General features: G+C 43.7%; 1 protein-coding gene across 5 annotated transcripts in view; it reads right to left on the bottom strand.

The window, feature by feature from the left end:
• Positions 1–3,523, bottom strand: part of MEIS1 (Meis homeobox 1) — a 140,503-nt gene extending 136,980 nt beyond the window's left edge. For all 5 annotated transcript variants that reach the window (XM_023224054.2, XM_023224051.2, XM_023224056.2 and 2 more), the window contains exons 1-2: positions 3,301–3,523; positions 1,200–1,426 (exon numbers count right to left, since the gene is read on the bottom strand). In XM_023224054.2, coding sequence (XP_023079822.1) covers positions 1,200–1,426; positions 3,301–3,312 — 239 coding nt within the window. In that variant the 5' untranslated portion in view covers positions 3,313–3,523. The remainder of the gene's footprint in view (positions 1–1,199; positions 1,427–3,300) is intronic.
• Between the last annotated feature and the right edge of the window lie 8,010 nt (positions 3,524–11,533).

Raw genomic sequence — 11,533 nt, 5'->3', positions numbered from 1 at the left:
GGAGGAGGAGGAGGAGGAGAAGGAGAAGGAGAAGAAGAAGAAGAAGAAGAAGAAGAAGAAGAAGAAGAAGAAGAAGAAGAAGAAGAAGAAGAAGAAAGGAAGAAAGAAAAGCTTCTTCTAATGCCCAAGGAGGTATCTCAAGTCTTTTATTAGCTCTCACTGCTCAGCTGGGAATTTAACAGTTTGGGGTCCTTTACAAAGCTTCCCCAAATGTTCGGTCCCAGAGCCTAAACCACTTGTAGTTAACGCTGCGGACAGAACGGTGGGATTTAAACAAGCCCATCGCACAAGGGATCAGAAAATAAAGCAAAAAGAATATATATATATTCTTTTGCCACGGAGGGTCAGTGGGTTCTGATTTTTTTAAAATAAATAAATAGAAATAAAAGTTTCTGCAAAGTAAAACAAGGTTCCCAAATTCATCGGCACACAGTAGGCACAAGTGAGTTTCAAAGGATTCTACTAGTCCAGGGTCTAATCGAAAGGCGGAGGAGAAAGCATTGTAAACCGCGGCCAGAAAACAACCTCCGAGGAAGAGCGCCCCGAATTTACTTATTTCTAAATCCTGCAGGTTTCACATTTGAGCACAAAGTGCTAAAACATCTAGAAGTTTCTTAATGTGTGTAACAATTCACAGCAAGCTCCTCTCCTTGATTTCAGTGGTCAAACTCCCTAAATGCAAAACATGTTCCCCCTTGCTTGACCTGCAACTGTCCTGCCTTGGTTTTATTGTGCAGTGGCAGAGCCAGCATAGGGCTGCTGAGTAAACTTAGCAAGTCAGAACAATCAGTGGCTTAAAAGAGATTTTCCCTTAAACTAAAAGTTTCGTTCCAACACAAAAGCGCCTACATTTAGAAACCCCTAACGCTCTCGGGCGAAATCGAGCGAGGGAGGACTGCAGCCCGCTGAGGGAGCGTGAGAGGGGACAAGGGCCCTTTAGCCAGCTTCTTCTGATCTGGGACCCCCTTGCGGGCACTGCCATGGTGGAGCAGGGCACCGAATGTGCACAGAATGTGTATGGAGATGTAGGGCTTCTGGGATGGCAGGTCACCTCCCCAAATTCTCCATGCAATGTGAATGAAAAGTCACCAAAGATGTAGCTCCAATCCAGAGAACTCTGACTTTCCTCTTACCAAGGGCATAGGGAAAAAGGGAAGCATTGAGTCTCAACTAGTTAACCTGCTGCCCATTGTACCTACCCATAAATGGCATCTTTATCTCTCTTTAAAGCGTCATTGACAGAGGAGCCCATGCTGGGGGCCATGGCGTTGGTGTGAGCTGTGTGCGGGTACTGATGCGAGTGCAGAGGAGGCCCGTGGTTCAGGTGGTGGACCGGCTGCATGGACCTGGCTGCATGCGGGTCCCCATACATCGTGGAGGGGATGCCTACTCCGTCCATGCCCCCGTAATGGGGTAGATCGTCGTACTGCATGACAAACAGGAGAAAAAGAAGGTTCAGGAGGCCAGGCGGGCAAATGGGAGAACGGCAAGGCACCGAGCTTATATAAGGTCAGTCCAGCTGGATCCTTCCACCCGGAATTCGGTGGCCTTTCATCTCTAAAGCTGAGTTTTCTTATTTTAAAATTAAGACTTTAAGTAAAAATTATAGAATTCTCAGCGAGATTCATCTGGGATGAATGATCTTGCCATCGTAACTTGTGTCCCTATCAACTAGTTCAGAAATTCAGGCTCCTTTGGCAAGAAGGAAAGAAGAAAGAAGGACAGAAAGAGCATTCTCCGGAGGGTGGAAGGTGAAACGGGCATGTCTCTGGAGGAAGAAATTCAAAATCACAATAATAAAACGTGCCAGGACACTGCAGCAAACCCGCCTAGTTTCACAGCCCCTTCACATCAGGGGGAATTAAAAAAAAAAAAAAAGTTATGATGGGAACAGCTACGCCAAGCACGTGAATTTAGACAGGCTTTTCATTTTATTTCCCTGCCAGCGTGAGGTTAGGCAGTCCTGCAAGACACTGCATTTCTTTTGCTTTCCAAGACAAACTCTGCTAATTATACAAAACTAACTGACCCCTTATAAGTGAAACTCAAAGAAGGGTAGCTTTTCCTGAACATCAGAGCTGAATTTAGAATTGGGCAATTCCCCACCCCCAAAGTTAAAGAAAAATCTATAGTTGAAGCAGCTAATATTCTATTTTCTTGTTTACTCTTATGAACTTTCTTTCCAGATTAGAAGTCAAGGAGGCAAATGTTACTCACCAGGTTTAAAGCAAATTCAAAAGCAAATGCACAGAGAACCTCCCATCCTCCTCTTCCAGAAAAAAAACCCAAAAAACAAAAAACTACTTTCATATTGATTGTCATTATTTTTTTGTGTGTGAAATTTAGCTATTTAGACTTTTCTAATTGGTTCATTCCAGGCAAGTTATTTTCCCAAGATTTGGAGGCGCTGAGAGTGAAATGATTTTCAAAGAAAGGAGGAATTGCCACTTTCATCTCCTTAAAGCCAGAGGTGTGAAAAGAGTTTGGAAGAACGCTGACATTTGCTTGAACCAAAGGAGTAAAGAAAAATGTGTCAGCCTAGTAACTTTCTTTTGCAAACAGGGCTTTGAGGGCCAGGACACAAATTATGCAAGGAAGGCTTTTTGTAGACCCCCTTTCTTTTAAGAAACTACCTCAGTTGGGTTGTCATTGTCTCACTTTACTCTCACTGCATTTCCATTGAAAAAGGAATATGGGGAAATTAGTATTGCATTTTTAAAGTGAGTAACTGTGTGCTTAGTATTCAATTAGTACAGGGCTTATCTAAGAGAAACTTGCAAAAGATTGCCTTGTATACAAATCTATACAAATTGAAATTACTATAAAAAGATGAATGTTCTCTGACCAAAAAATTGGCTATACTATGACAAAGTTATTTCCTTTAAAAAGCTAAATACTTCTAGTGATATTAAAGATGAGCATAATCAATAACATATCAGAAGTTTCCAGCTGCATATTTTAGTTTAAACATAACTTTAAACTTCTGATCTCTGAATGTTCAAATTACAGCATTAGGTATCTAATTTTAAAAAAAAAGATGATTGTTTGAGCTTGCATTTTTATTTATATAGCTGCTGGTTAGGAATCTATAGATAAATTGATTCCTTTAATTAACAACTCCAAGTAACATACATAAGTCTACAAATGCATTGAATAAATCCTCTCGCTTTAGGCCACTGCTTTAGGAGCCTCATTTTTTAAAAGAGAGAGAGAAAAAAAGGAAACTTTTTAGCAGTGTCTTTCGGCCACGTTTCAATTTAATCTCACATTTGAGTTCCACAATTGTTTTTTAATACGTACCCTTTGCGCCATCGGCCTCTCTGGCTCCCTTCCTACTTCAACTTCTAATATATCCTCTTTAAGGCCAGTGTGAAAAGAAACAAATATTCAAACTCCCCCGGAGAAAAAAAAAAAAAAAAAGCACGACGAAAAATCCCTTAACGTCTCCAGCAACGTGAGCTACTGGTCCCAGATCTTCGGTCTACGGGACCTGAAGCAAAGCGCCCGAGTCACTGAGCATAAAAGCGCTCCGTTTCCAAGACAGCAGCGGGGGCAAAAAAAAAAAAAAAAAAAAAAAAAAAAAAAAAAAAAGAGCGCCCCTCAGACCCAACTACCAAATCTCATGGCTTTCTGCCACTCCAGCTGTCAATCACAGGCGAGGTTGTCAACGTGGTGAATGAATGATCATCCGCTCTGTCTTCTTCTGGTCAGAACACCTCAAATGTTAATATTCAAATGCACAAAGCCCTAGCGCTCGCTTCCCTTGAATCAGTCCTAATTCCTAATCAGTTTCTCTCTTCTCTCTCTTTCTTTCTCTTTCTCTCTCTCTCTCTCTCCCTCTTTGCAAGTGCTGCACTGGAGGGAGATTAGAGGAGGAGGGTTAAAAAAAATGTCTGTCTGAGTTTGTCTTAAAGGAGCCACGATCGATGCTGCCCGCTTGCAGTCCCCGTGCGTGTGTAAAGTGTGTGTTGCACAGGCGGAGAGGTGGATTCCGACCAGAATGCTAGAACCCGGAAGTAGTGGTGGCCATAACAGGTCGCGTCTTACACAATGCATTGGGCTGCAGCAAGTAGGCTCCTCGGCAGGGGTGGGTGCGCGAAGCGAGCTCTGGCCGCACTGGAGAGGCAGAGAGGCGCTCCATTAAATCGCACGCCCAGGCACAAACACCACACACCCAGGGCACATGCACACAAACGCAGGCAGTAGCCCGCGGCCGCCGGCTTTATTTTCAGTATTCTTTTCTCTCCCTCCCCCTGCAGACTCTCTCCCCAAAGCCGACTCTCTTGAAATAAATTGGGAATCAACGCCCGGCAGGCAGCAGCGGGAGTTATTTTGTACAGGGCTCCGCGCATAGACTTCATGACTTTCCTCGAAATTACTGGGGTCGGCCAGTGTTTTTCGGGGCAGGGGGTGATGCGCAAAGTACTGAATTCTCAGAACTAAGCACTGCAAGGAGAAAAGTCAAACCCGGAGCTTGGAGGAGAAGGAGGAGGGAGAAGCCGGGCTGGGAAAACCTCTGTTAAGGAGTCCTGAGAACGTGGGGTGGAGGTGGCTCGGGCTTTCTGCAGACCCAGCTTAGAGGTTTCTTTGCTGTTAGAGGTGGACGCCCGCCTGGGGAAAAGAAAATGCTAGCATTTTGTCACTTTGGGTCTGGACTCCCCCACCTCCTAGCCCCGGCGGCTCCCAGCCCCAGCCTAGGCGTCCAGCGCGAAGTAGAGAGGAAGGGAGGGAACAATGAGCTGAGCGCGGGGAATGTGCCCCCGGCGCCTGTTTACAAACACCAAGCTATTTATAATCTTCGGAAAGCGAAACCCAGCTCGGGCTCGCAGCAGCCCAGACCTCGCGGGTGGAGCAGGGGCCGGGGAGCTGCTGGGAGGGAGGCTCTTTCTCCGACCTGCTCGGGGTGAGGCGGCCGTGCGCCCAGGGCGCGGCGCGACGCTGCCGGAGTGCTAGGCTCCGGCTGCAGCCACCGCTGCCTTTGTCTTAGAGGCGCGGAGGGGGCTCCAGCCTCGACCTCTCCCGGGCCTGTAAGAACCTCGCGCCCCCCTATCTCTTTCTCCAGCGACGCTCTGCCCTCACCATCCCAGACATCCTTCCCGGCGCTCCTTTCCCGTCCCCAACCCGGCTCGGCGAAACCTCCCAGTGCCAGAGAAAAATAAATCCGCTTCGGAAGCTGAGATTTCAGACAAAAGCTGCCCGTACCTACAACTCGGAGGCTCCAACCAGCCACTGTTTTTTTGTTTTGTTTTGTTTTTAACTTTAACACCTATTGCCTGAGCTTTAACTTCCCCACCCCCCACCCCCCGCTTTATTCTCCCGCTCTAAGCTTCTCCCTTGTGATTATATTTAGTGGCGTTATTTTCGTATTTATATTTCTGTCCGCTGGGCTCTGATATGCCGAAATGGCTCAGCCGCAGCAGCTCGACCAGCGGCTGGAAACCTCACATCCACAAGCAGGGCTCGCAGTTCGCTCGGCTCGGAGAGAATTTTTCCCCCTCCCTCCAGCTGAAACCTCGCAGAAAACTCCCCCTGCGGTCGACTGGAAAATGAGCTCACCCAAATCTCGGTAGGCAGCCGTGGAGGAGTGCTCCGCCAATCAGGAGGCGCCCCCGCCCAGGCCGCCGCGCATTGGCTGCGGGGAAAATCAATTATCAAATAATCGATCAGCAGGGAGCTTCGATCTGCGGGGAATGCAAACTGCTAGTCCCTATTCCCGCCCTGAAGGTGGCCAAAAGGCTGACTCCCTCCAAGCAGCCAGCCCGCGCCCCCATCGCCCCCACCCACGTCCCACTCGCCAGCTGCGGACTGAACCCTCACCCCCGCGGGGTTGTAGGTAGGGGGAAGAGTTTTGAGAAAGATGGGGGGTGTCCCTTCATCCGGAGATTGTTTGGGAAAGGTGAGGACCTCCAAAATATATTGAAGCCAACTCTTAAGCGCAAAGTAAAAGAGAATTTGCGCCCGTCTGCGAGGTAGGACTAAAGTTTTTATAGAGTGGGCTTCCAAGGAGCAGGGGACACAGGGCGAGCATCAGAACACAGGTCTGAAATGAAGTTCCACCGAGCGTCCGTAGTCTCCCTAGGCGACATCTATCGGTCCTTTAGCCTTCGCAGGAGTCAACGCGGGGTTGGTTGCCCCCAACAGTGGAGCGTTTCCATAAAGCCGAGCAGATGAGCCTTCCCAGCCTCCTGCACTGCACCCTTCCCCGCCCCCAACTCCGTACTGGCACCCTGTGTGCCTGAAAGGCTGACACACGTTTTCCCAAAACCTTCAGAAGCGCTTTGCCTTGAAAGAGGTGTGTGTGTGTGTGTGTGTGTGTGTGTGTGTGTGTGTGTGTGTGTGTGTGTGTGTTTAAACCATCTCCAGGATCCCTTATCATTCGCTTCCTCTATCTTTTTTCTTTCTGTTTCTCCCTCTCTTTTTTCTGACGCTTAAGTTTCAGGATCTTTTCGTTTTTTCCACCACATACGTGTGTAGGTTTTCTGGCACAAACGCCCTGAAACATCACTTGGGAGGTTAAGACAGGCCCGCGAATAAAAGCTCAGGACGGAGGAGGGTGGGCAGCCAGGTACATTACCAGCGCCTTTATGCCCCTACCCGCACTTCCCGGCCTCCCCCGACCCCCCCACCGGCGCCCCCCGGGTCCCACAACATGAACTTGGAAGCAGAATTTCATGCCAAGGTGGAACCTCCCCGTCTCAGGAAGGCGATTTCTGTTTAATCCTTGGGAGGCTGCGCTGGCTAGGCCAGGCAGCACACTCCTTTACCGCTTAGGGAGAGGACTAAGCTGGGCTGGCTGGCTGCGACCCCTTCCCGGAATCCCAACCAACTTCGGCAGATACCTGAGCGCCTTCCGACGGCTGCTCGCGGGGGTGTGATCCTAGTCCCCGCAGCGGGCCTACCAGGCATCTGCCCGACTCGGGAGTAGGAGGGAGAAGCGTGGGTAGGAGGTGGGGGTCAAACCAAACACCGACAGGACACACCTACGTTTACGATCCTTAAATGAACTGCGAGAGAAATTGTGTAAGTATAATTTAACTGAGAGAAATTTACTGCGAAATACGCTTAGAGGACTGTAGTCTTTAACAGCCTCAGGGGTTCTTCGGCAAAGAGGTAAGGGGGCTTGGAGTTACCACAACTCTATGGCCAAGTTTTCAAATTTGGAAAAGGTCAGTATATATGTGTATATTTGACAACAGGATTTATTTTGTATTGTTGCTTTCCGGTAATCTTTTTCTTTTGTTTTCTAGCACTGATGAAAAAAGAAGGTTCAGGTAAGTCACCCTTTGCAAATATAACCAAAATCTTCAAAGTAGAAGGAAGACTAGACTACTGCATGCTTTAACCATGATGTGCTAGATAACCATAAAAATGTACTTTAAATAACCTACACACAAATTTTCCTTAAAGAATGAGATAGTTTGAGTTTGTGGACTTAAAATCAACTCAGTAGTTTTGAAAAGTGCCCACCCCCCACCCAACACACACACACACACACAGTCTTTCCATTTTTAACTGTGAACCTAATACAACTTCTAGGCCTTTATACAATTAATTCTGAACAATCAAGGGACTAAACACTTTTACAATGTAATTACAGTAGTACAAATTGTTTGCCCAAACCTCATTCTGGATAAGGATTTTACAATTAGCAAACAGTTATTACAGTTGGGGCTTGCTGAGAGAAATTGCACAGAGGATGTCTAGAGTTGCAATATAGTAGCCATAAAAAAGAAAAAAAAAAAAAACTCCTTTAGCAGGGCAGCAATTAATCATCTATTAAAAGGAAAAAAATGGAGGGACAGGTCTAGGTATCTTAGTAAACTACTCTCGATATTTGTGCCCATTTTGTGACAGCACCTATTTCTAACTTATTTCAGATACTTGCTTTTTAAAGGCAATAGCACTTTTATTTTGTGAAAACTTGGCCTGGTGAAAAATTCTGGCACTTGGCCCTAGCTCTTGCGATTCAGGCCTATTCTTTTCTCATCCTTCTTATCTCGGAGCATCTTTCCAGAGATAGAGAACGGTGACAAAAGGAGGCAGATTGGGCCCTTGGTCTCCATTGTTTACACCCTCCTATATGGAGGCATTTCAAGCCCTCAGTGCTCCTCTGAGCTGCTGGTAAAGTCGTCTCGGAGAACTCCCCGGACTTTCTGTTCTGTAAGGAACTGTGCCTCTGGAAAGACCTATACCCTAAATTAGGCTTTTGTCCCAAAAGGTCACACTGATGAGTCAGCTCCAAAACCCTCAGAAATTAAAAGAGGCACCTCTTAAGGTAAAATGTGTGTGTATTTGCCAGCCTAGAATAAACAAAAGCCTGTTAATCAATCGAGTTTGGCAGCTGTGTTCACAAAATGATAAGGATTTATCATTTGCCACCAAACTTTAAGATGTTCCCTTGACATGTTGTGATTGGTTTTTAGGTTGTCCTGTGGTGTGGAGGCTTGGTGTTTGTATTTTAAAAACATTCATCCTCTGCATCTCTCCCCCTCATTAGCATTTGCATTTCAAAAAAACAGAAATAAGAGGAGGGAGGGAAAGACAGTTTAAAGAAAATAGATTTGAAATCTAGCACAGATAATAGAGGAATGCTGGAGATAAGAGCCTGGAGGTGATATGAGAAAGGTACCAAGAAGTCAAAGCTAATAAATGGCTGTGAGAAAAGTGAAATAAACTATTGAGAGATCTATTAAAGGGGGAAACCTGGTTAGGTGATATCAAAGGGGGTTAACTGAGAGGATTAGGGAGGACTTTAATCAAGTGCTCCAAAGCATTACAGGCTATAAGGACTAAAAGATTTGTTTACTGCATTTTGTTTCAGAAAACAAAGAATGTCTGGGTCCAGTTCAGAAGTCAATGAGAGGTCAGCTTAGGCTCTCCAACGGTTGCAGGGAAAATACCTAAGTTACTATATTCTGACTGAATGATGCAAAAGTTAAGAAAAAAAAGGGGGGAGATGAGAGGGAGGTGCTTTCCTTACTATTCTATTTCAAATCATTAAAATGCTTTGGTCTCTAGAGGGAGAAAAAACTACACTGGTTAACATAATTACTAGCTCTGACATTTTCAGAAGTTATAGAGGTCTTTTATTAATTAAATGGAGGGCTTAATAAAGTATTCCTAATAAAATTTATGGTTGTCTTAAAACTTTCTAAACAGTGCTATAAATTCTTAATAAAATTAACTGGGAAATGAGTTATTAGCCCACACTTTACCCTCTCCCCCAAACTTCTACATAAGGAGTGTCTGCAGAATGAAAAGGAAATAGAAGCCTTTTAGTAAAATATAAATATTAGCCAAAGTCATGCATTGCTCTGAAAGAGGCAAAGTCTTAACTGTTATTTCTAGTGGCCTCGTTCTCCAATATCCCCCAAAAGCTATCCCGCAAAACTTCATTGAGAGAATTTATTCCCCTTCCCAAGTACCTATTATATATGCATTTATGTGTAAGTGCATTTGAAATACAATCTTCAATTTTGTGGACTGAGTTGTATGTTAAATGCAATAAAAAACACAGATGCATCGTGCAAAGTTCCACTTTAGAAACTTCAAGTCTCATGGTGCAGATACTTTCTTTATTTTTAATTAAAAATAAAATGTCCTGTAATTTCTCTCAGTTTAATTTCTATAAAGATAACTTTTAAATAATAAATTTCTCAATAACATTTTTCTCTGAATTTATTTATAAGTGTATTTTTCTGAAGCAGCATTTTGTTGACATATACAAAACCTTTTAATATCATTACATTTCAAAACTTTAGTGAGTTATCTTAAGTTTTGAGGTACTTCTCTGCCTCACAGATACAATGCTGGCTGGTTAGCTATTTTAAAGAACATCACACACACACACACACACACACACACACACTTCAAACCACAGCAGGCTTGAATTGTTTAGCATTTGAAGGCTTGATCTTTTGTGCCGTCTACTGGACAATAGAAAAACTGCAGCCTTGATGACAAACTTTGGTGTTTTATGGGGGTGGGAGGTGGTGGTTGGGGGTATGATTTGGTGCTGGTAACTAACAAGAGAAAACCACAGTACCCAACTTAGACTCATAGGACAGGTCTTGGGGTCTAATCATGTTTTTCAAATCCAAAGATAGGATATGATATCAATCATAGGTGTATGGCTCAAATGTTTAAGGCACAAAGCTAAAACACTGAATACAGCTGTGCATGTGTGTGTACCCATATGCCCAAACTTGTGAAGACAGCTTGGGAAAAGAGAGGAAGAAAGGAAGATAGGACAGATTCAACAACTCCAAAAAAACAAAAACAAAAAACAGTAGTGGTTGCTTAACACTGAGAGTGAATTTGTCTGACAGTCAAGTTAAATCTATCTACTGCCTCAATAATCCAGGATATACAAATCAGTTCTTGGAATTTGGAAAGTGATATTGTTTGGTAATCAAGAAAAAAAACCTCTAGGAGAGGGGAAATGACACTGTTAATTATAAAAATTTTAGTGCAGTTCCCTTTTGGAAATTTGGGATGAAAATATGAAACTTCAGTGTTTTTACTCTGAGCGCACAAGTGCTAGAAAGTGTGGGTGAAATTCATAGTCAGACACCTTCATATAGCAGAGACCATCTGATGTTCTCTCAAACATTAAAAAACATTGTGCACATTTTGGTTGTGATTTAAAAAAGAAAATATTTATAGAGCTCTAGCATTGTGGAAGCTTTGTGGGGGGAAAATAAAAAGTCATGAAGCTAACTTTGACCTCTGTTTGAGAGTGATATTTTCTGAAGTAATCACTATTACCATAGAGAAGTGATTTTGTGACTTAAGAAACAAATAAGCCCAATGCCCCCTCAAATATATGTGTGTATGTAAATATATATGTGTATATATGTGTGTGGTGTAGAGAAGTCAAGCTGATTTTGGTCCAAGAGACATAGACTTTGGTGCAGGTGCTTTTAAAACTGTTCATGTGCTTTTCTGAAGTTAAAACTCCTTACCGCATTTTAATAAAACCTGCCAGCACATGACTAGGTATTAGGGTGTCTTTTAATAAAAACCTAATAGTGAAAAGGAGACAGCTTTAGGACATTTTATTGTGCATAAATATATTTCAATGATCTACTTCAATATACATTTCAATGTGGCACTATGTCAGAATGACTTTGAAATATTGGATTACATATAGATACATCAAGAGAACCTGAACTGACATTGGCTACTTAAAGCAGTGAGATTGCTTGCACTGCTATATCAGAGCTTCAGTTCTATATAAATGGAGGTGTTGGTCTTTTAACTTTAGTATAAACAACTGAACTGTGAAGGGTTATTATTTTATGAGATGCTGATTTTTGGAGTCATTTTATGAGATGCTGTTTGGTCTAGATCAGAAAACCAACCAAAAAGAAAAAAAATCCTTCTAACAATAGCTTGAAAATGTAGAAAATTCTTCTAGGAACTAATCACAAGTGCATACACGTTTGATGTGTTCTAAACTAATAGTTGAAGTACTGAGTGCTGGAAGAGGTCTGGCGAACGTGCTCTAGTCACTAATAGCAAACATTTACCT

Source organism: Piliocolobus tephrosceles, chromosome 15 (genome assembly GCF_002776525.5).
Source record: "Piliocolobus tephrosceles isolate RC106 chromosome 15, ASM277652v3, whole genome shotgun sequence".
NCBI classification, from domain to species: Eukaryota; Metazoa; Chordata; class Mammalia; order Primates; family Cercopithecidae; genus Piliocolobus; species Piliocolobus tephrosceles.
The sequence above is the reverse complement of the archived record's forward strand: the minus strand, read 5'-3'. Positions and strand labels throughout refer to the sequence as shown.